Below are 25,832 nucleotides of genomic sequence, written 5' to 3' on the forward strand. Positions count from 1 at the left end.
GCCCTCGGGTGGATTCCCAGGCCTTAGAGGACGCTGTTTCCTCTGATGTAGATGAGGGCAGCGTATCTGAGTTCTCCCAACGGTCCTTTGGGGATTCCTTGGAGGAGACGGATTCCCGCTCGGATGGAGCGGATGACCCCTCTGCAGCGCGGATCTTTCGCTCAGAGGATTTGCCCAACCTGTTACTGCAGGCCATGAGCATTTTGAAGATTTCCTCGCCAGAGGACGTCTCTCCCTCAGCCCCTGTTGGCTGTGCCATTATGCTGGGGACGAAGCGCCCGCCTAGAACCTTCCACGTGCATGATGCCATGCACACCTTGATTTCGGCTCAATGGGATGTCCCGGAAGTGAGCCTCAAAGTGGCTAGGGCTATGTCCCGCCTCTATCCTTTGCCTGAAAGTGAACGTGAGGCCTTTATTTGGCCTACAGTGGATTCTTTAATCACTGTGGTGACTAAGAAAACGGCGTTGCCGGTGGAAGGTGGCACGGCCCTAAAGGACGCCCAAGACAGAAGATTGGAAGCGGCTTTAAGGTCGTCCTTCGAGGCGGCTGCCTTAAGTTTGCAGGCCTCAGTTTGCGGCTCCTATGTGGCCAGGGCGTGCCTGACAATGGTGCAGCGGGCTTCCCCCTCGGATCCTTCCTTGAGGGCTGACTGGCCGGCCCTGGAATCGGGCTTGGCTTATTTGGCAGACTTACTGTATGATGTCTTGAGAGCCTCGGCTAAGGGCATGGCTCAGACAGTCTCTGCGCGGCGCTGGCTTTGGCTGAAACATTGGTCTGCGGACCACGCCTCTAAGTCCCGCCTGGCTAAGTTGCCTTTTAAAGGCAAGCTGCTCTTGGGGTCGAGCTGGACAAAATCGTGACCGATCTCGGCACGTCTAAGGGCAAGAGGTTACCAGAAGTCAGGGCTCGGGCCAGTGCTCGCCCCGGTATCTCCAGAGGACGGTTTCAGGAAGCCCGTCGGTACCGCCCGGGCAAGTCGGGCTCCTCTGCCCCCTCTTCCTTCAAAAGGAACTTCTCCCCCAAGCAGCATTCCTTTCGCAGAGACCGCCGTCCCGGAGGTACGCCCTCCGGTCCTCCCCCAGGGTCTCGTACCCAATGACGGGGTCCTGGTCCATGGCCCAGTGCAGATTGGAGGACGCCTGTCCTCGTTTCTGGGCGAGTGGACCAGAGTAACTTCAGACGCTTGGGTGCTGGAAGTCATCAGAGACGGCTACAAGTTAGAGTTCTGCCGACCCTTAAGAGACGGGTTTGTACTCTCTCCCTGCAAGTCTCCGGTCAAAGCTGTGGCAGTGCAGCAGACCTTGGACAACCTGATACGCCTGGGTGCGGTCATTCCGGTGCCAGAAAATCAGATTGGCAAGGGACGTTACTCCATTTACTTTGTGGTACCAAAGAAAGGAGGTTCTGTCCGGCCTATCCTCGACCTCAAAGGGGTCAATCGGGCCTTGAAAGTGCGGCACTTTCGCATGGAGACTCTCCGCTCTGTTATAGCGGCAGTGAAGGCAGGAGAGTTCTTGGCTTCCTTGGACATCAAGGAAGCGTACCTGCATATTCCCATCTGGCCTCCTCATCAACGCTTTCTGCGTATTGCAGTCCTGGGCCGACACTTCCAGTTCAGAGCCCTCCCTTTCGGGTTGGCTACTGCTCCGCGGACCTTCTCCAAAGTAATGGTGGTCATCGCGGCCTTCCTGCGAAAGGAAGGAGTACAAGTCCATCCTTATCTAGACGACTGGTTGATCCGAGCCCCCTCTTATGCAGAGTGCGGCAAAGCTGTGGACCGGGTGGTTGCTCTTTTGAGCTCCCTGGGGTGGATCATCAACTGGGAGAAGAGCCAGCTGCGCCCGACTCAGTCCCTGGAGTATCTGGGAGTTCGATTCGACACCCAAGTGGGCAGAGTGTTCCTGCCAGACAATCGGATTGTCAAGCTTCAGGCTCAGGTGGACCAGTTCCTAGTAGCCTCTCCTCTTCGGGCTTGGGACTATGTGCAGCTGTTGGGCTCTATGACGGCCACGATGGAAGTAGTGCCCTGGGTCAGGGCTCATATGAGACCACTACAACACTCTCTGCTGCAGCGCTGGACTCCGGTGTCGGAGGATTATGCTGTGCGCCTTCCCTTGGACCCAGCAGTGCGCAAGGCGCTGAGCTGGTGGATGCAGACAGACAAGTTGTCTGCAGGAATGCCTCTGGTGACCCCGGAGTGGATTGTCGTCACGACGGACGCCTCTTTGTCGGGCTGGGGAGCCCACTGCTTGGGAAGGACAGCGCAGGGGCTCTGGTCTCCTGCAGAGGCAAAGTGGTCTATCAACCTCCTGGAACTCAGAGCCATTCGGTTGGCGCTTTTGGAGTTCATCCCGGTACTGGCGTTGAAGCCAGTACGGGTCCTGTCGGACAATGCCACGGCTGTGGCCTATGTCAACCGCCAGGGAGGTACCAAGAGCGCCCCTCTAGCCAAGGAGGACATGAATCTATGCCAGTGGGCGGAAGCGAACCTGGAACAGCTGTCAGCGGCCCACATTGCCGGAGTCATGAATGTCAAGGCGGACTTTCTCAGTCGCCATACCTTGGAGCCCGGAGAGTGGCAGCTATCTGTTCAGGCGTTCTTGGACATCACGAAGCGCTGGGGCCAGCCGAGCCTAGATCTGATGGCGCCATCGGCCAATTGCCAAGTGCCGCGCTTTTTCAGCAGAGGACGGGACCCTCGATCCCTGGGAGTAGATGCTCTTCTCCAACAGTGGCCAACACAAGAGCTTCTCTATGTGTTCCCGCCCTGGCCCATGTTGGGCAGGGTGCTAGACCGGGTGGCAAAGCATCCGGGCCGGATAATCCTGGTGAGTCCGGACTGGCCCAGACGTCCCTGGTATGCGGACTTGATCAGGCTCTCAGTCGACGATCCTCTGCGGCTGCCAGTGGAGCAGGGCCTGTTACATCAGGGTCCCGTGGTGATGGAGGATCCCTCCCCCTTTGGTCTTACGGCCTGGCTATTGAGCGGCAGCGTCTGAGAAAGAAGGGCTTCTCAGACAAGGTCATCGCCACTATGCTGAGAGCGAGGAAGCGCTCTACTTCTACTGCTTACGCCAGGGTTTGACGTACCTTTGCAGCGTGGTGTGAAGCAGGCTCACTTTCTCCCTTCACTGCTCCAATTTCTTCAGTGTTGGCGTTCCTGCAAGAAGGTCTGGAGAAAGGCCTGTCGCTCAGTTCCCTTAAAGTCCAGGTAGCGGCTCTGGCTTGTTTCAGGGGCCGCCTGAAGGGTGCTTCCCTGGCTTCGCAGCCAGATGTGGTGCGCTTTCTCAAGGGAGTTAATCACCTGCGCCATCCTCTGCACTCAGTGGTGCCTGCGTGGAATCTCAACCTGGTGCTAAGAGCCTTGCAGAAGCCGCCTTTTGAACCCTTGTCGAGGGCATCTCTGAAAGACCTGACGTTGAAAGCAGTCTTTTTGGTGGCTATCACTTCAGCCAGAAGAGTTTCCGAGCTCCAGGCGCTCTCATGTCGAGAGCCTTTTCTGCAGTTCACTGAGGCAGGAGTGACTATTCGCACAGTGCCTTCCTTCCTGCCCAAGATTGTTTCTCGCTTCCATGTGAATCAGCAGCTCTGTCTCCCTTCCTTTCGTAGGGAGGACTACCCAGAGGAATACTCTGCTCTCAAATATCTGGATGTGAGACGAGTCATCATCAGATACTTGGAAGTGACCAATGATTTCCGGAAATCGGATCCTCTGTTTGTCCTGTTTGCAGGTCCTCGTAAGGGTCTGCAGGCTGCTAAGCCTACAGTGGCAAGATGGGTCAAGGAAGCCATTGCAGCGGCTTATGTGGCCGCGGGGAAGGTGCCGCCTATCCAGCTGAAGGCTCACTCCACTAGAGCTCAGGCGGCCTCGATGGCAGAGGCCGGGTCCGTCTCCTTGGAAGAGATTTGCAAGGCGGCAACTTGGGCATCGGCCCATACCTTCTCCAGGCATTACCGCTTGGCTGTGGCTGCTCGGGCGGAGGCCCGGTTTGGAGCTTCAGTGTTGCGGTCAGGGATTTCAATGTCCCGCCCTGGGTGAGTACTGCTTCGGTACATCCCACCAGTCTATGGATTGATCAGCATGATGATATGGAAGGTAAAATTATGTATCATACCTGATAATTTTCTTTCCATTAATCATAGCTGATCAATCCATAGTCCCTCCCAGATATCTGTATTGTTTATATTCTGGTTGCATTTCAGGTTCAAGTTTAGTCTTCAGTTCCTATTCAGGAGGACTTCGTGTTCAAGTTTTTCAATGAGTTCTTCAAGAGTTGAGACGAATTTGTGTTACAGTGAGCTGCTGCATTCCTCTCCCCTCCGTTTTACGGGGCTGGATTGAGACTTAAATTCTGCCGGCGCTCCCTCCCGCTTCGTGCGGCAGTAGGGCAGCTTTGTACCCCTCCCGCTTCGGCGGTGTTAGGCTCAGTCAGCTCCTCCCGCGGTTGCGGTTGCAGGATAAGCCAGATCCCCCCGCATCGGCGGGTGTGGTGTCCCTCCCCCGCTCCGCTGGGATGAGCTGGACGGATTTCCCTCCCCCACTTGTGTGGGGATGAGCTGGGTTAATTCCCCTCCCCCGTTTCGGCGGTGGTGAGCTGGGCAGAGTGTCCCTTTGTGGGTGTAATTCTCTAAGTGCTGAGTCCTGCGGATGGAGCTTGGATATCGACATACTGAGGAGTTTCCGGCAGCACATGACCACATATAGGGAGGCAAAAGTTTGCTCTCTATCTCCACCAGCTGGTAGATGGACACAACCCACCAGTCTATGGATTGATCAGCTATGATTAATGGAAAGAAAATTATCAGGTATGATACATAATTTTACCTTATTTTTAAATTCTTTCAGCTAGCTTCCTCATCTTTGGGGCAGTATATTTGAAACGGTGCCGCCGCAAATATTGTTTGAAATGAGAACTGAATGATTCGTGAAGCATGTATGATATTATTTGTGACATAACAGCCAGCATGGACCAAACAATTAGTGTGAGGCAATTTGCTCTCCTTTGATAAGTCCATTCCCAGGGATGTAAAAGTGCACAGGTGTCTTAAAAATAATTTATGTACTACAAATCTTTAACTGCTAGTGGCAGAGCATTACTGCTTTTTGAAATATTAAGTAGTCCTCAGAGTACATTATTTTAAATATACTTTTGAGCAGAGAAAACATTAAATATAAAACTGCCTAAAAAATATCTCTTGTATTGATTTATGTTCCATACTTCTTTCATTTTGTAGTGTCCAGTACTTTGTCACAATCTGTTGTCCAGCATCTAAGATGGATAATGCAGAAGGACCTTCTAGGACAGGACGTCTTTCTAATTGGACCTCCAGGGCCCCTTCGACGTTCTCTTGCAATGCAATATTTGGTAAGTTATGTTTTTGTGAGCTAAAAATACGTCTCATCAAAGAGGAAGCATCACAAAGTGTAAAGCGTAAAACTCATGCTCTGTTAATTCTGTGGGAGAATATACTGTAATATGTTTCTTGGGCCCTGGTTCTGTGGCATTATTAACAACAGATTTGAGGTTCTTGTTGTTACTTGGGAAGGGTGGGGGATAGCGGGTTGGGGAAGGGAGGTTAACAATACAAAATATAAAACTCTGAATTGATTGGTTTATCATTGTACCAGCTGGCCTAGTTTATTTCATGCATGGATGGCCATAATTATTTTTCATCTCTGCTTTTAATTTGGTTGTACTGTTTATTGACTTAACACCAAAAAAAAAAAACCTATTTAAAAAAATACTCATGCTTTGCTATAGGTTTCTCTGGTATTTTGATAACTTTGTAGCACGTCATTTGAGAGAGAACTTATTATTTATAGAGTCCTGTATGTGGTTAAAAATCCAAGCAAAAAGCAACAACATATGAAGACTTTGCCCAAGAACTTTGAGACATTCCCAGGGCAGGGTTAGGTTGGGGCAGGAGTTCTCAACCCAGTCCTCGGGACACACCAAGCCAGTCTAGTTTTCAAGATACTTACTATGAATATGTATGAAATAGATCTGCATACAGTGGAGACAGTGCATGCAGATCTCTCGCATACATATTCATTGTGGATATCCTGACAACCTGACTGGTTGAGTGTGTCCCGAGGACTGGGTTCAGAACCCCTGGGTTGGGGGGAGATTAGTATGCACACAATATTGCTTTAAAAACATACCTTTTAAGGTAGCTTTTGAGGAGGTTGGTAAAGAATAAGTATGTGCATAATTTTCTTTGATTATCCCAGTAAACCCTGTGGTTAAAAGCTACTTGTTGGGTTTGCTTTGCTGTAAGTAGTTCTGCAAAGCTAATCAATACTGTAGGACTGGATAAGATTTCTGTACAGCAGTGTTGCCTGCCTGCCAAATTCCATGTTATGAAATCGTAGTCCATTTTGGGGTTTCTGAATTATACTCCAGGGCAGTCTTGTGCTTATGTTGCAGAATACATTGGGATTGGTGTTAGTAAAGCGCACCTGGATAGGGCTATCATAGCATATGTGTCACATAGAATGGTTTCTAATCTTTAAGCAAAATATAATATTAGATAAAGAGAATCTGAATATACACATAATACAATATATAATTTATTTAAGGAACAAAGGGGTCCTTTTACAAAGCCGTGGTAAAAAGTGGCCTGTGGTAGTGTGGATGCATCTTTTGGGCGTACACTGGGCCACTTTTTACCCGGCTGGGAAAAAGGCCATTTTTTAATGGGCCGGGAAATGGGTGTGCGCAAAAATTAAAACTAGCGCATGTCTGTTTATGGCCTGAGCTCTTACCACCAGTCATTGAATTAGCAGTAAGGGCTTACATGCTACCCGTGCAGTAACCATGCAATACGTTCCAATTACCGCTGGGAACGCCCCTCCACAGTTGAAAATAGAAAAATATTTTCTACCGTGGGATTCAGCAGGCGCCAAGCTCAGAATTACCATGGGGTGCATGCGCTACCCTGGCGGTAGTGCCGATTTGGCGTGTGCTACCCGTGTGTTAGCCCTCCTACGGCTTTGTAAAAGGGCCCCTCAGGTATCTAACACCCATGTGAAAAGTAACTGCCCCTTAATTACTCAAATCAACCAGTTGATCAGCTTTAGTTGCTCATTAGATTCAGCTAATTGAACACAGCCAAACTTGATTGCAGCCAGGCCTGTTGAATCTAAACCTCACTATATAATGAACCTTAACATGAGAATGAAGTAGTCATCTTAAAGTTTTTACCAGAACGTTATGCCATGATCAAAGGAAATTTCAGAAGAGATGAGAAAAAAAGTTCTTCAAATATATCAGTCTAGAAAAAGGTTACAAGGCCATTTTGTTTGGGATAATTTTCTGTGGACAGACGAGTTGAAAGTGTAATTCTTTGGACAGCACAGATCCAATTATGTCTGGTGTAAAGCAAATAAGCATGCCACAATTATGAACATCATACCAGCAGTCAAACGTGGTGCTGCTGTGATGGTGTCTGGATTCTTTGCTGCTTCAGGTCCTGGAAAACTTGCCATTATTGAAAGAACCATGAATTTTACATTGTACCAGAAAATTATTGATGAGAGTGTCCTGCCATCAGTCCATAAGTTGAAGCATAATTGGGCTGTGCAGCAATATGGTGATCCAAAACACAAAAGCATGTGTACCTCTGAATGGCTGAAGAGAAACAAATGTTTTGGATTATCCTAGTCAAAGCCCTTACTTGAACCCAGTAGAAATGTTGTGAGAGGACCTAAAACGAACAGTTTATTATTATTATTATTTATTACATTTGTACCCCACACTTTCCCATAGTTTATGCACAAAAACCTACATACGAGGCTAAATTAAAGGAGCTCTGTAAAGAAGAGTGGGTTAAGATTTCTCAGCAGTGATGTGAAAGACTGATATCAAATTATAGAAAGCATTTTGTTGCAATTATTGTTGCTAATGGTGGTTCAACCAGTTGTAGGTGGCAGTTTCTTTTTCACATGGTGATATAGATGTTGGATAACTATGTTCCTTTAAATAAATGAAGTAATTTAAAAAACTGTGTTGTGTTTACTCAGGTTCCCTATGTTTAAACATCAGAAGCCATTCAGTGTGACACATTTGCAATAATAGGAGAACTTGGGGGGGGGGGGGGGTGTAAATACTTTTGTCACATCGCTGTATAAGTTTTATATACCATCTTCCTGAAGAGAGTCATTCAAGATTATTTTTTTTAATCTTTCTGTAAACTATCATAAAAGAAGCAAAACAGAAACGGAGTTTAGACCACCATGATAATTCTCAGATACAGTACCAGTCCCTAGACTGTGGGAGGGAGGTTCTGGAAGCTAAATTTAGGCTCTTAGGTAGAAAGCTGAAGTCCAGATCCTCCAGGGTAGCATTTTCAGAGATGCTTCCTGTTCCACGCACAGGACCCAAAAGGCAGACAGAGCTCTGAATTCTCAATTGTGGTTGAGACGCTGGTGCAAGGATGAAGGATTTAGATTTGTTAGGAACTGGCAACATTCTGGGAAAGGGGGAGACTGTTCTGAAAGGATGGGCTCCACTTTAACCGGAATGGAACCAGGCTGCTGGTGCTAAATTTTAAAAAGGAGATGGAGCATCTTTTAAACTAGAATGGGGGGGGGGGGGGAGCCGACAGTCGCCCAAGGAGCACATGTTTTCACACGTCCAGACTCCATACTAGCCAGCATAATAGGGTAGCAATAAGAAACCTATAGGCAAAACATTGAAAACAATGTCCATAAACTGAAGATTTGTCCAAACTGAAGATTCTGGGCCAGCAGTGAGATGGCAGGCAAGCAGGTATCGCTAAGCTATCAACGGAAAGAAAGACACTGTGAGGAAATCCAGATAGGTTCAACAAATTAGCACTCAGTACATATGAAGGTCCATGCAGAATGCATATATAGCGGTATGAAGCAAAGTTCCAAAGTTCATCGCACTCTCACTCATACACCACACAATTCTGCAAAATGAGGGAAAAATGAAAAAAAAGAAGGGAAGAAAGAAGGAATATTTCAGAAATAATCAAGTGCCAGAAGAGAAAAAGGAATCCAGTTGATACTCCACAGGTGGGGCGATGCAGGTTTAGCAGTGAAGTGCCTTCGCCACCTTTTGGGAAGGAAAACCCTGGACACTGCAATTGTGAAGCTGCCAGAGTACTGAGAACTTCATGGTTAGTACTCCATAACTGAAAGGAAAAAGATTCAGAAGCGACCTGCAATGCAGTAGGTATCTAGGAGAAGCTTCCAGGTCTGGGATCTGCTGAAGGAAACCTTGGCATCCGTGGTATCAAAAATACTGTGTTTTGCCCTCTGTAAAAACCTTCAGTCTAGCAGGATAGAGTAAAGCAAATTGAATATGGCACTTATGTAGAGCAGTACAAACTGGCGAGTGGAGAAGTCTTGGAAACAAAGCATCGTTTCATTCTCATAAGTCAAAGGGCCACAGGAACGTATGGCACAAAGAATGTCCACTTTGAGGGTAATTAAGGAGTTTAAATATAACCACTCTAGGATGATCTGCCGAAGATCTGCGGGTGCCCAGACAGTGGACTTGCTCAATATGAAGTGGTCCCGCTGCCATTGCAGATTTAGCTTCTAAACCAGCTATGACTTCAAAAGGTGAGTAGCTCTGCATCAGCAACTTTCTCCGGTAAGCCTACCAGACACAAATTGCTCCTGCGGGAGCGAGTTTCCATGTCATCAATTTTATCCTTCATTGCTTTCAGCTTATATTGCAGATCTGTATTGGTGGTAGTCAACTGCTGCACACAGTCCTCCAAGTCTGAGACATATTGGCACTGAAAGATAAAGTCCCCTCGTAGACCCTCCAACCAGCCGTCCATAATGTCTAGTTTGGCTGTCACTGTTTGCAGCCGCTTATCTAGGCAAGCATTGATAGTTCATTGGACTTCTGCCACAATTTCTGCCTCCTAACTGGAGCTCACCGTGGAAGGTCCATCATGTTCCTCAGTTGCTATCTTGGAAGGATTTGCACATGGTGGATCCTTTTCTCACTTTTGAGATCTGACAGCTATGTACAGCATAATAAAAAAACTATTCCACTGTCTAAGTACAGTGCGAAACAGAAGTATGATAAATACATAGGCTTTTAGCACCAGTATGTATACTTTGGGGCCGGGGGGGACGGGGGACGTGGAGTTCAGGGATTTGGGGCCTAGGAGCTCGTCTCACAAACTCCTGCTTAGTACTGCTTCGGATGACCTGCCTACCTGGCTTTTAAGGTGCTCACTGCTTTCTGCTATAAACATTTATCTAGGCTGTGAAACTTGGCATTCATTTCTGGTCAGCCTGCGCTGAAACTGATTTGGATGTGTTCAGCAATAAATGGAAAATACATTTATTTAGGGTAGCTTTTGACTAGCCCTCTGGATTGGCTACGGTGCTGTTTTTTATTCATCCTATGTTTTGTGATATTGTATGCATCACTTAGGATTCTATTAGGTAGTTGATCTGTAAGTGAATAAATGAAGTGCAGTAACATATTTTATTAAAAGAATGAGAAATTTAAAGTGCGAGAAGGGTCGATAAAATGTTAATGAGACTAATATGAATTCTATGGTAGGTCTAACTAAATAAATATGGATCTTAAATCAAGAAATCATTTACTAGTTTGCTGTACCCCCCCCCCCCCCCCCCATAAAAACAAAACAATAAAAACAAACTGCAGCTCTGTTCTGCAAAGAGCCATGCAGTCGGGGTAGACCTAAACTATTTTGGCATAATGGTTGTACAAGATTTGTGTTTGGGAGTTGCACTCCTTTTTGAAATTACGTCTTTGTTCTGGGTTGAGGTAATGAATCTTTTGAAGATTTATATCTGATCCTGCTGTTTGTAAGTCTGTTTTGAGGAAAATAAAAGCAGTTTGAGTGACAAGTCAATAGCTTTCAAGAATTGCCTGGTTGTGATAGAGAAGAAGAAAACTGTGCTTATAAAAAAGTTAATTAGATTTTGGCTTTCAGTCATGTTTTCAATTACTTTTCCAGGGCTTTTTGAAGAACTGCAGCTGATGATGATTTCTTTCTGGGCATGTATTTCTTTGACATGTTGTTCAAGTTCATGGTTTTTGTTGGTGTAATAACGTCATGCTGCTATCCACAGGAGCTGACCAAACGAGAAGTTGAGTATATTGCCCTGTCCAGAGATACAACAGAAACTGATCTCAAACAACGGAGAGAGATCCGGAATGGAACTGCTTTCTATATTGATCAGGCAAGTTGCAATCACACCTCGACACTTACAATTCATGCCTAGTTCCATTTAAATTATCTTCTGAAGTGCAACATGAGACCTGGGAAAGAGTGTAAATTGGATTTCTGGAAGATTTGTGAAATGTGTTGCTGTCTGCAGAAATATTTATAAAGGTCTCTTGATTTTGTTGATCTAAAAATAAGTGCTAAGTGAGAAAGCCAGCATGAACCTCAGAGCTCTCCAATAAATAATGCTGTGCCTAATTTTTTTGCTTGAACTTGCTTGGAAAACGCTTGCTTCGTTGATAACATTTATGTCTTTGTGTTTCTAAAGTTAGCTTTACTCATGAATATAGAGTAACAGCTGTTTTCTTCTCCAGGGGGGATATACAAAATAGCTGTGCACTGTAGAACTGCCTGGTATTTGGCCTGTAGCATTGCTGTTGCCTTGTATGGATGTTTACCATCTTGATTTCCTGAGGTTCTACTTGTACAGCTGCCATGAGCAAAAAAAATTTTTGTGTAAAACTTTTCAGTTACATCTCTCTGTGAGTGCTGCTCACTATTACGCAATATGGTAATCCATTATAGAACACATTTGAAAATGTATTTGTTGAAACAGCATGCTTATTTTAACTATTACAGCCCCAAAGAATGTAAAATAAAAATTTCCATTTACAGATTTCATGTACCAGTTCAATAAACAATCAGGTATACATTCAGTGCACAGTTTTGACAGCTTTGTCTCCTCAAAACCCAGTTAAATTCATTGTTCAATGTCCCTTAATTTGTTGTAAAGCTACATTCTTGTCATGACAATGTGATGTAGCCAGGCTTGAGCACAGAGCCGGCTGTTTTAAGTTGGAATTGCAGTGGTGGTGTTGACAGTTGTGGCCGAGGCACTGCTGTCCTTGTGACTGTAGAAGCGGCTCTAGAGCACAGAGTGTGGAAGCTGCAGGGTGGGGGTTGCACCTGCTTGTCCACTGATGGTGAGTAGTGGTGGTGATGAGAGGCGCTTGAGTGGTAGTGTGATATAACTGGACTGCTTTGTGGGCTGTCATTAAATGGCTTGTGCTTGGTCACATAGTAGTGTGTGAATGTCTGCATGTGCACAACTTACAAGGAAATATGTTCAAATGGGAAGGGATGCAAAACCAGGTCAGTTTAGATGCTGCTTGAGCAAAGTAAACAGAGTTTTCAGTTGGACAAGGACATGATTAAGAAATGGGTAACCAGTTAGAAAAACTACACTTAAAAGGTAATTTTATGAAGCATTTTCTGAATGTGAAGCATGTTTTATATGTGGAAAATGGCTATTATGAAATTATACTGTGGCAAACATTTATGTAGTATGGACAGAGTTGGGATGTACACATGAAGTTCATTGAGTACATATGCACATTTATATCTTCTTTGAAGTGGGTGAAAATTTGAGAGCATCTGTGTAAACTAATTTTATAAAGGCATATAGATGCCTCATGTTGCCTTTATAAAATGGGTTTAAAATAGGCACACTTTTGAAATTATTTTTTAGGTGACATGCTTGGAACAAACTCCCTGAGCCCATACGCCAGGCCCCCTCCCTGCCCATCTTCAAATCATTGCTTAAAGCCCACCTCTTCAATGTCGCCTTCGGCACCTAACCACTACACCTCTACTCAGGAAATCTAGACTGCCCCAACTTGACATTTCGTCCTTTAGATTGTAAGCTCCTTTGAGCAGGGACCGTCCTTATTTGTTAATTTGTACAGCGCTGCGTAGTAGTAGTAGTAGTAAATTACCACCTAGCGTGACATTGTGTTGTGTTCACTTTTTCCTGTGGCTCCCCCTCCCTCTCTCTTTTCCTTTGCCTCTTCCAGCAGGCAGAAACCTATGAAAATTGGAGCCAGTCCAAGGCCTGATAGTGACAGTAATATCAGGAAGAGTTTTATGTAGAGTCTTAGGCCTCTCAGCTCTGTCAAACCTCAGCTCACCTCCCCCATGTAAGCTGGAAGGAGTTGGGCTAGGTAGAGGAATGTGAGTTGTTGTAGCCCACTCTGTAGATAGTTATACCCTTGCTGTATGGTACTGACTCATCCCTTTGTTAGTGACCACAAAATTATATTTTTGACTGCACTGGGTTTGATTTTGGTGACAAATTGGAAAACCAAAATATAATAATTGCCTTCAGTTGTCTTGGCTTTGACATAGGATAATAAGTAACTGAAGGCAGCAACAGCCCCCCATAATAAGAGTGGAGTCAGCTCTGAGCTTTTTTCTCTGGCTCCATATGCTGGTAGGAAAACATAACCCACTTGTCAGGACTGGTCTGGTAAGATTCAAGGAAAGGATATTTACAGGTCATTTTAAAACTTCACCATATGTATGTACTGGGAGCTTACGTATCAATAAACAGTTATCTTATACCCATTTTCCAAAATTCTTGCACATATGGATGTTTTGCTTGCTTTTTAAAATTTGTTTATATCTCTTTCCACTGCTATTCTTTTAAATTAATCCACAATTCTTCTTCCCAGGGCTGTGTGTACCCATACTGGGATGACTAACTAGCCCTCAGGAAGGCATGTCGCTTGGAAACCAACCCCTTATTCGTACCTAGGGCTTCAATGGGTATTAGGGGTTGAATAATGATGGAGATAGCTTTGAGATACCTTTATGTCAAACCATAGTGAACTATCTCCACCCTTTGCTTTCTTTCTCCAAATGAAAATTGACAAATCCTCCAAAACAATGTAGATATTTTTTCTGCATAATAAGCTCTAGACCAGTATTTCTCAACACAGGGCACACCCAGCCAATCAGGATTTCAGGATATCCGCAATGAATAGAGATAAGATTTGCATACCAAACTGACAGTGCATGCAAACCTTATCCCATTCATGTTCATTATGGATATCCTGAAAACCTGACTGGCTTCTTGTGCCTGAGGACTGGGTTGAGAAGCACTGCTCTAGACCACCAGCCTGCCTGCAATCAAGCTGTTCAGTTGACTAATCCAAGCAGCTACTCAATGGAGCTAACAACTTACGTTATGAACATAAGCCAAAAAAAAAAAATCTAGTAGTTGTAAAAGTATATTAAATAATAATGAAGAAAGTGATTATCCTTACAGAAGAACCCATTCCCTTCCTTAAATCAGAGAGATTATCCTTAAATCTTACCCAGAATCTTCTTGCTTTTGTGTGATGTCATCATCACATGTTGGTTATCTTTTAGGACGTATGCTGATATCATATTTCTGTCTTGTAAAGATAAGACCACATTGTTGGTTATGACACTAAATATGATTTGGGTGCCAATCTGGCTATGCACTATTCTGTAACAATGGGCGCCTAAGTTGAATTGCATGCAACTGAAAAGTGGGCATGGGCAGGTAAGGGGTGTTCACAAAAGATATACACAGTGTTACAGAATAGCGTGGGGATCTGTACTCTTTGTGCCAGGATTTATACCAGGTTTCAGCTGGCGTAAGTCCAAGTGCCCAAAGTTGAGTGCTGAGTTTGGTGCTCAACATTATTTATTTAGGGGCCCTTTTACTAAGCGCCATAGCACGTACGCATGTCAATTTTGAACTACCGCCCAGCTACCGCGTGGCCTGGTCGGTAATTTCATTTTTTACTCATGTCTACTAAGCTTCCAGTGCAGCACTAACCAGGTGGCAATCGGCATTGTATGCACGTAGACCATTACCGCCCGGTTAACGCATGAGATGTTACCACTAGGTCAATGGGTGGCGGTAAGGTGTCGGGCCCAAAATGGACATGCACCAATTTTTATTTTGCTACACATCCATTTTCGGCCAAAAATAAAGGCCTTTTTTCAGACGTTCTGAAAAATGGACCTGCGCACGTCCAATGCATGCGTCTACACCAGCGCAGGCCGTTTTTCGGTGCACCTTAGTAAAAGGGCCTCTTATTTACAAACGCTTGATATACTGCCAAATGCAAAAGAAATAGTTTCAGAGTGGTGAACAATAATAAAAGCTAGAAGGGGGAAAACCAGAGTTCAATGGGGAGTGGGGTAAGCAAGGGTGAAGAGGTGAGTTTTCAAGGCAAATTTAAATGTGCGGTAGGAAGATTCTAAGTGAAGAAGAGAGGGTAATACATTACAAAGCTTTGGGCCAATATAGCTAAAGGCGGAGGCTTGAGTTGATTCTAGACGGATAACAGAAGGGAGGGGTTGTAGTAATCCAACGTTGGTAGAGTGGAGCGCACGGGAGGGGTATAGGGTATGAGAAGGTGGGAGAGAGAATCTGGTATGATCATTTCAAATATCAGCTGCCTATGTTGTTTTCTTCACTTTATTGCACCATCATTTGTGATTTCTTTAGTTAGTTCTATTTAATTTGGGTTTTCCAACTACACAGTTGGCAAGTTCTTTGAATATCTGTGTTGCTGTTGTATTTGTTGGTACAGCCAGCCAGCATAGCAGACCTTCCACAAAGCATCTTGACAAATACATCTCAAGTAAACTAAGTGCTCACAACTTGAGATATCAGTTATGTCGTCAAGTTGGGTAACAAAATTCCTCTGTTTACTGTAATTGATTAATAAGCTGGGCTTCCACATTCTCTGTATTACTGCATGTTCATTGAGAGATCACTGAAAGGAATACCTCTGTTTCTTGGCAAATTTCTCAGTGGCAATTATAGGCACTACATCAAAAATACAGGAAGATATATTTTTCAGTAAATACATCATTTTCTCTTTTGGTATCTGTTATTTAACCATTCTCCAATTTGGAGACTCAACTCTTATTGTTAATAATATTACATTTCAGAAGTTGGCCCTGTTTACTAAGTCGCGCTGTAAGTGCGCTAGCGATTTTAGTGTGCGCTAACACTAGACACACCCATATGTTCCTATGGGTGTCTCTAGCATTAGCGTGTGTTAAGAACACTAGCATACCTTAATAAACAAGGGCCCAAAGATTTTGGAAGTGATGAACATTTATCTTTTGAACCCCATGTGACTCAAATCTTAAAAAGAATTTTATAATACGAAAAGATTGAGGAGATTGAGGTCTATTTTGAATTTTAACGCTTTTAGACTTTTGGTACAGTCATTGATTTTGTCTCAAATAAGACTACTGTAATGTAGTATTAGTAGGTTTGTCAGAAGGCTTATGGAAAAAAACTCCAGACACTTCAAAACACAGTAGCTAGATTGATTTGTAGTTCTTCTTGTTATGAATCAGCTGTCCCACTGTTACGAAAATTGCACTGGTTTTCCTGTGAGGGCACAAGTTGTGTTTAAATTGTGAGCGATTATTTTCTTTATTTTATATTAATTTTATATTTATTAGATTTTACATTATTAGCCAAGCAACAATCACTTGTACAGCAAAGTAAATATAAGCATTTCTAGATAAGAAGTATTATTAGGAGAAAAAATATATAAAGCAAGAAAATTACTCGTCCACTAACACTGGAATCCAAGATTTAAATTTCAGGAGGCATTATAACAAAACAGAACAAGAAAAACAGACCTGACTATCAGGGACCTCAATAACTAAACTAGACATTTATATCCCCTCTCTAACAGCTAAAGGCGAAGCAGCAATCTGTCCAGTTGCAAGAAAAGTAGTAAGGTAGGCAGGATCAAAGAACACATATTTAGAAGCCTGATATTGAACTATAAATTTATATGGATACTTGAGAAAAAAAGTGACTCTCAACTGGGTCACACCAGGTTTCTATAGCATAAATTATCATCTGCGCCTCTGTATATCATGCAAGACATCAGGGAATATTCTTATTTTTTGTCCAAGAAATAGTTCCTCTTTATGCTCAAAGAAAAGATTTAGCAACCAGGTCTTATCCAGAGATAAAGCCACAGTGGCAATCAGAGTAGAGCTAGTCAAAGATTCACTATCTGAAGTCTCTAGTATAGCAGAGATATCCAAGAAGATTTTGACATGGGCAGATAGTAAACCTGAGTAAATGGTGGAATCTTATCATCTGGTACATTAAAAACTTCTCTTACATATTTATTTAACATTTCTCTAGGCGTCTACTTTCTCTATTTCAAATGTTTTTTTGCTCCTTCATATTTATTGGATCTTGTGATTCTTTCACAACATCATGGCACTTTATTGGATAAATTGGTTTTTACTGCAATATCCTAATCATAAAGGGGTTATTTATAGGTCTGCTTTTGATGTTCTCTTTTCCTTTCAGTCTGTGAAATGGTGGAACTTCTTGCCTTTGAATGTTAGAACATTGTCAGAAGCACTAAAACTTCAGACAGATAAGTTGAATTTATTAGATTCTTCTGTTCAGAAGTTGCAGTGTCCAGATGACTTTGGTTCAAGGTAAATTAACTTTGTAGCGAAAAGTTGAAAATTTGGATAATTTCATCAGCCATTTGAATTTACAACTTTTGAATTTGCCTAAAATATTGACTGCTACACCTAAAGACCTATTCTATAGGTTTTTGAAAGAAAAATTAAAATTTTTTGTCCACCATTACATAAAATATATGATTTGCCAGTTCCTAGACGTACTAGCTCTCTTACTGGCAGTTCCTTGGTAGAAGTGTCTTCTGATAGTCTTAATATAAGTAATGTCTTGGAAAGTTTGGTTGAGGATATAGTCTCTAGATATACATTACTTGTAACTTTTGTGTTTCAGCAGGATAAGGATGCGCTTTTTTGCCTCTTTTTTTTTTTTTTTTTTTTTTTTTTTTTAGGCCCACTGACGTTCTTTTCTTTGAAGAGAAAATCTTTATCTTTCCACACATTTCCAGTAGAGTCTTGGAGGCTGTTCTCTTTAAGTAGCAGGCAAGACCTTACTTGCTGTCCATAGTGTGGAGTATAGGCTGACCAAAACTGCTTTTTTCAGTTTTGTCCAAAACTGAAACGCCCATAAAAACTATCTGAAAGCTTTCAGCTAAAACTGAAACTGCAGCCAAAATTCATTACCTGGTTTCGGCCAAAGCCGAAAACTCATATTTGGTTGTTTGAATGTGGGCTGTTGGAGATTGTCAGAGCTTCCAGACTGCATCTCTCTGCTAATCCTACTGTATCCAAGCCAGAAAATAATAATTTAAAGAATGAAAGACTGTACTTTATCTCCAAACAAAATAGCCTTCACACACATGGATCTCAGCTAATGAAAACTGAAACTAAAAGCCATAGTGACTTTACAGTGCCTGACTTTGCACAACGCTTGGAGCGATGGCTGATATATCGCTACAGAGAGACTAATTCCTAAGGAGTTTATCATCCCAAATTTAAAGACTTTAATTCCTGCTAAAATGTTGTATCAAAAGCATTTATTTGGAGCATTCTATTTACCATATAAACTACTACTACTACTTATTTCTATAGTGCTGCTAGACATACGCAGTGCTGCAGCTTAAAAGTATAGTGGTATTGAACATGCATATTAATTTAGACACCAGCCCTTTAATCTGGTTGGTGTGACAGCTGAATATTGATCCCCTAAACTCTTGAGTAGAGGGAAGCAATTTTTTTGAGGCCAGTGTGATTGGCTTTTGTAGGATTTTTATTAGGGGATTTGGGATATGCATAGAAGAAGAAGGATCAACCCATTCTATGGCCAGGACATCCTGTTCTAAGTAGTGATGGCCTGTACCAGTATAGTGGGAGCTTGGTGTTCTGGGTGGTGGTGAACAAGTCTGTTTGAGGTGTTCCTCACTTCTGACATATGGACTGTAGCACTGCTGATTCCAGGGACTATTTGTGAGATTGTGAGTTTGTCCACTAGTTGGCTTTATTTTCCAAGAATTTAAACAGTTCGGAGGGATATTTGATTGAAAATTGAGATCTCTCTTGTGTGGAAGAAGACGGAACCACCGTCCATTCACCAAGTAATTGCATATTTGATGTCAAAACGTACGGCGTTGTGATGGAACAGACTTCAACTTTTTATAAAAAACATGGGTCAGGTACACCAAATGAAAAACGAGGACAAATCCTGGAGACTAAGGCCATTTAGCTCTTTTTTTGTTATTTTAGTTAGGTTCTCATTGCTATTCAAGACTCGCTCCCTTAAGGATATGAGAAATTTAGGGGAGGGGAAATAATGGTTTTACTTTGTGTATGGGTGGGGAATTTGGGAGGCGGGTTGGAATCACTTCTGTGTTATGTTGCATAAGCACTACCTGTGTTGTTAGGTTTTTGTTGCATGTTGTTTTCCTTGCTGCCTCTTGACAGAATCAAAGAGATCCTACCCCTCCTTGTTTTGTTGAAGAAAATTGCCACTTGACTGATTATAAGGGATGTGTGCAAATACTCAGAGAGCAGAAATATTGTCTTCATCTCCAGATGAATGATATGAAGAAATTTCTCAACCCTTGACCATGAATCTTGGGTATAGTAAAAGTTGAAGTTTGTTTTTCAGCAGTCTGTGGTAAGGAAACAATAATCGAGAAACGATAAAACAATTAAAAATGGATGAAAAACATTGAAAAAAATGAAGAGAAACTGTTCAGAAGATTTTAAGAATGGAAAGCTTTGCTTTAGACCCCTTGACAGAGTGGAACACCAAAAATTGAGGAGACTGGGAGAAATGTTGGGTGCTGTTCTCCCACATACATCTCCCACAGTCTGAAGTTTGAGAGAGCTATTCAGTCGCTGTCAGATGACTTCACTCGGCTAGTTACATCGTGTTTGTCGAAGGAAACTCTACTTTGTTTCCCAGAATTTTCTTTTTTGATGCCATAGTAATATTAAAAATTGTTGATTCTTCAATTCTGAATTTCCTCATTTTTGTAGTAGAGCCATCATAATAATGTAACACATTTTGTTTATTTATTTATTTTTGCAGTGGATGAAACAGAGACTTTATATTTAAACACAGCTTTGGAATATAATTCACATATTTATGTATCTTATCAGATGTTAATTATCTTATGACTAATAAACTGTGCCACTATGAGACTGATTAACTATGAATTTACTCACCTTAATATAAAAACACATTGATTTAATGGAAGCAAATTGCCAGTCAGTTTAATGGCAAAATTAAAAGTGAACGATCTAGACGTATGAGGATGAAAAGAAAGCAAAAAGATAAAAAAAATAAGACAGCAAAAAAGCAGTGAAAGAGAGAATGAAAGAGGTAGGGATTTAAATAGGTAGTTACAAGTATATATCTGAAATGAACATTCCTATTAGGATCTACAGATTGCCTTTCAGGTAATCTGGACTGGCTGCTGTTAGAGACAGAACAGTTGGCTCAAGGGACCATTGGTCTGACCTAGCATAATATTTTCTGTGTTTTTATTTTGTAATTGCATTTCCTGTACTAAAATAGGCTTTTTGGATGTGAATAATATATTTCCTTCTATTGGTCTTGATCGATTTTTCCCTAGCTTCGTCTGGGAACATACAGCCATGTTCTATTTCCATAGATGGAGAGCTGCCCCATCTTGGTATGTGGAGCGATGCTCCAGCTCTGCAGGGGGAGTGCTTCTCTGTCTCTGCACATAGGGGGATATGCCATCTCAGTGGATAGAGTACTGTTCCATCTGCCTATGGAAAGGTGCTCCCTCTGCGTCAGGTGCACTGCTACACATCTGGGGCAATGACTTATTTTTGACATATGGTGCGATGTGCCTGTGGGTTTCCCATTTTTGGATGGAAATTTTGAGGTCGATAATTGCGTCTCTTTGAGAGGGGGAGTTTCTCACCACTCTCGACCTCAAAGAGGAGTACCAGACATTCCCATCTGGGCGCTGCATCAGCAGTTCCTCTGCTTTGTGGTATTGGGCCGGCACTTTCAGTCCTGGGCCATGCTATTTGGCCTGGCCATGGCCCTGAGGACTTTCTCCAAAGTCATTGTCATGGTGGTGGCCTTTCTGCGATGGCAAGGGATCCGAGTTCACCTGTACCTGGACGACTGGCTCATCAGGCTATCGTCTTATTGGGACAGTGTGGTGGTGAGTTCTACAGTCCCTGGCTGCTTCAGTCCTTGGGTTGGGTTATCAGTTTTGAGAAAAGCAGGCTGGTTTTATCGTAGCAGCTAGAATATCTGGGTGCTTTGTTTGATACTCAGTGAGTCCAGGTCTTTCTGACTCATGTGCAGTGCATGAAGTTGGTGCGTCAGATTCAGTTGCTCCTCTGCCTGTCCCGGCCCCTGGCTCAATCGGTCTTCGTTTTCCCAGGACTACAGCGTCCAGCTTCCTTGAACACTAACTGCCAGACGGAGTATGCGTTGGTGGTTGCTTCCCCAGTCTTTGAGTCTGGGGGTGCCCTTCCCGATTCTTCATTGGGAAGTGGTGACAATGGATGCTAGTTTGTCGAGTTGGGGGGCCCATTGCAGGAGCCACCTGGTGCAGGGCTCTTGATCTCCAGTTGAGGCATGGTGACCCATTAACTGCTTGGAGGTTCGGGTGGATTGTCAGGCTCTGGAGGCCTTTGCTCCGCTGTTGGGGGAAGTCTTCGGTTTGGATTTTCTCTGACAATGTGACGGCGTGGCCTATATCAACAAGCAGGGGGGAACTAGCAGCAGTCAGCTGGCAGTGGGCAGAAAAGCATCTGCTCTCTCTCAGCAGCTTACGTTGCGGGATCTCTAAACATGGAGGCTGACTTTCTTGGTCGGCACTCTCTGGATCCCAGCGAGTGTGAGTTGTCTGTTGAGGCGTTTCAGTTTGTGATAAGTCGCTGGGGCATTCTGTCCATGGATCTCATGGCAACCAAAGCAAACGCCAAGGTTCAGCAGTTTTTCAGCTGTCGCAAGGAGCAGGACACTGCTTTGGTAAAAGGAGCCCCTAGAGCGGTATATTAAACACTGAATAAACCATAACTATGAGTAGTGGAGCAACTGAAAAGCTTTGAGTGTATTCTAAGCTGGAGAAGCTTCCTGCACGGGTTCTATTGGAGATGTCACCTATTCTGTGAGGACTTGTATCCTACTAATCATAATAAACACTATATAAGAACCTAAGACTAGCCATACTGGGTCAGACCAATGGTACATCTAGCCCAGTATTCTGCTTCTAACAGTGGCCAATCCAGATTACAAGGACCTGGCAGAAACCCAAGTAGTAGCAACTACTATATGTAAGTAACTTGGTTTTCTCTTATTTTTTATTGTACAATTGTGCAGAGTACCTGAGTGCAATATGTAAACCGCTTTGATTGTACTACAGAAAGGTGGTATATGTTCTAATTAAAAAAAAAAACCAAATCTGTTTTGCTTCCTGTTATTAGTGAGGTAAAAAGTAGTATTTGGTATATCATTTTTTTCATTGCTGCACTACTCTAAGGTTGTTCTTTGCTTTATTGGTGAAGCTTTTTGAAGTTGTATATATTTGTTTTTAAACTCTGTTTCTTAAGTTGTTATACAACAGTATTAACAGCGACAATCTGTTCGCATCCAAATATTATAATGAAGGCACGAATAAGGCATGTCTTGTGCCTCTGGTGATACATCCCTGTAGCATAGCTATAGTAAGTTTTGTATTTTAAGGCATATTAAGTACTGTCAAAATCCAATATATTAAAAAATATTTTATATTTGTTTATAAAAACACATGTAAATTATGCAAAACCTGTTTGTGTCCTTCACTGGAGCATAGTAACATGATGTTTGTTTAACATATTTTGATGTTTGTTGTAGTTTGCTGCTAGAGGAAAATGTCATCTGTTGTAAAAGCTCATTACAAAATTATACAGCTTAGTAAGAGTCACTTATTTGTAGACATTTTGGCTGGGGTTGGTGATGTCAATTTGCAGTGTTCCTGAAATGTTTCCAACAGTGACAGATTGCTGTGTTTATGAGTATCTCTGTGTGTATATATGAATATAAAATTGAGACATTTGGGAGAAGAGAATATACATCTGTCTATGGTATGTTTTACAGTATAGATAAAACTGGTAGGAGAAAAGAGGTATTTTTATAACTGACTACTACAATTTTTGCATTTACATATAAGTCTTTAGGATAGTTCTTATGATTTTGTCACACTTTTGGTAAGAAAGAAACAATTCATTTTTATTTCTATAAATATTGTCTAAAGTCACTGCCTTTTTATTATTCTTTCCAACCCATCAGAAGTTGGAAATAGTTATCCAAAATGGGTTGAGAATGTATGTCTTGGGATAAAATAACTCTGAAAATGTAATGGTATGGTATGAAATTTGGTATGGGAGAAAACTGATGAAAAGACAAGCCAAGTTTGAAAATTGTCCAGATCATACCAGGGGTTCTGGAGAAATAAGCCCTCCAAAAACGTCCCAGTTCATTTCTATTGGAAAAGCAGTTGAAAATTCTGCAGCATCAAAACTTAAATAGAATGAAACAACTAAGCCAGGGAATTCTTCCTTACAAACTGCCCCATTCTCTGCAACTAGCCCAGCCCCAAATAACCTCCTCACAACTAAATTCCCACCCCAAGTACTCCAAATCCCTCAAACTACCCCCATATACTTCCTCCCACCTCCTCCTTCAAACCCCCTAAAACTATCTGCAATTACCTATCCACCTTATCCATCCATCAGCCTCTCAATTTCCTTACCCCCCACCTTACTGCCTATCCCAAATAACTTCCAAAACTGACTCCCTATCCCCACTCCCCTTGAAGAAAACATCCCACCTTCCCTCTGATATCTAAGGCAAGCACATGTAAAACACACATAAAGACACACACTACTTTTTTCTTCATGGTGTGTCTCCTAGTCTTTGCATTTTTTGAAAGAGTAAAACAGTTGATTTCTGTTTACCTGTTCCACTCTACTCAGGATTTTATAGATCTCTATTATATACCAAAGCTAATATAGGTGTGTTAATATTTCTCTGAAGTGAAAGTGACAGTAAGAAAATGTAACTGTCATCAGATGAAAATAAAGGAAGCCTTGTGACAGTTTTGCTGGTGGCTTGATGAGATAAGCCCAACAGCTGATAAACTAATTAGACTTATCTGAAGACAAGCAGTTGCTAATTTTACATGCACTTGAGTTATAGTATGTGTTTTCAGAACGTTTTGTAACTACATATTTTGTAATTTATTCTTACAATAAATTCAGAAGATTCCTTATGGAATAGGTCATCAGTGAAAACAATTGTAATTATAAATCCTTTCAGTGGAGTAGTTGCTATGATGTGTATAGGTATATGCACATCCTATATAATAAAACGCACCTCCAACATTCTGAAGCTGAATGCATGGCTGAGGCATTCCTGCTCTCTGTATCCATCTCCTGAATTGACATCACGTACTTCCGGGTTCGTCACAAGCAGAAGTTACCAACCACACGAGGTTTCTCGGCTTCAGAATGTTGGAGGTGTATTCTATTAAATAGGATTGGTCAGTTCCTTGAAGCACAGCCAGAGCTCAGTGTCCTGCACAGTAACGCTCAGACACCAGAGAGGGGGGGCCTGACACCAGAGAGGGGGGGGAGGTGTCTCTGTCACACACACACACACTCTCTCTCTCTGTCTTTCTCTCACTCTCACACGCTCTATGTCTCACACTGTATCACATTCACTCTCTGTGTCACACAGTCACACACTCTCTTGGTCTCATACACTCAGTCTCACAGAGAGTCTGTGTCTCACACAGTCTCTCTCTCTCTCTCTCTCTCTCTCTCTCTGTCTCACGCTGTCTCACATACACACTTGCACACACTCTCATTCTCACAAACACACACTCACACCCAGACTCTCTCTCTCACACACACACACATTCGCACATTCACTCTCTGTCTCTCACACACAGTCACTCTCACATACACTCAAACATACACACTCTGAGGAAAACCTTGCTAGCGCCCGTTTCATTTGTGTCAGAAACGGGCCTTTTTTACTAGTTTTAAATATAAACTGGTATTTTTCTGTAAGCATTCCCTTGATAAATGATTCTGAAGTTGCTTGGATACAGTGTGCTTACGCAGCTGAAAATCATGGAAATGGAACATATCAAAGGATATTTTGAAGTCTGATAAATAAATAAATAACAAGATACTTCTCATGTATGTCTTTTGCCAGTAATGAATATTTCATTGTAGATTTGGTTGACAGCACGCATGAGGACAGAGACAACTGCTACATAATTAATACAGGAGAAACTAAAAGTAGCACCAAAATACAAAGATCCAATTGATAAATCCAAAAGGTTATTCTTTAAAGTGATAGTAATGAAGGCAGGAATTTATCCCTGCACATTTTGTGCAGGTTATTGAATAGTGACAATTACGTATGTAAGTTAATTGTTAAATCAGACACTAATTGGCGCTAACAACTAATAATTGATAATTGGAGTTAATAGGTGCTAATTGTTACTGATTTGCTGTTACATATGTAAATGTACTTAGGTGCTATTCTAGAAGCTGAGCACACAAGCTATAGTGCATAACTATAACAGGGGTGTGCAAGTTGGAGGGACATGGACAGGTCGGGAGCATGTTCAGCACTTACACACTAAAATTCTAGAATAGTCACTTACACATGTAACTGCAACACTTATTTGCAGTCATTTACACCAGCCATTGACATGGTGTAAGTGGCCACACCTAAATGTTGGTACATAAATGCAGACATGCTAGTATTCTATAATGGCAATTGCACACGTAACTTCCAATATAAAATAATGCTTAATGCTCAGCATCCTAGCACGTACTTTCTGCAGCTCTAATTGAGTTGCTTGCTGCCCTTTTAACTACCGGGTCCAGTCTTTTTTAGT

General features: G+C 42.6%; 1 protein-coding gene across 1 annotated transcript in view; it reads left to right on the plus strand.

Moving 5' to 3' along the window:
* The window catches only part of VWA8 (von Willebrand factor A domain containing 8), a 483,817-nt gene that overhangs the window by 31,974 nt on the left and 426,011 nt on the right, over window positions 1-25,832 (plus strand). The window contains exons 3-4 of the mRNA XM_030200545.1: window positions 5,239-5,369; window positions 11,096-11,206. Coding sequence (XP_030056405.1) covers window positions 5,239-5,369; window positions 11,096-11,206 — 242 coding nt within the window. The remainder of the gene's footprint in view (window positions 1-5,238; window positions 5,370-11,095; window positions 11,207-25,832) is intronic.

The sequence above is a fragment of the Microcaecilia unicolor genome, chromosome 4, assembly GCF_901765095.1.
Source record: "Microcaecilia unicolor chromosome 4, aMicUni1.1, whole genome shotgun sequence".
NCBI classification, from domain to species: Eukaryota; Metazoa; Chordata; class Amphibia; order Gymnophiona; family Siphonopidae; genus Microcaecilia; species Microcaecilia unicolor.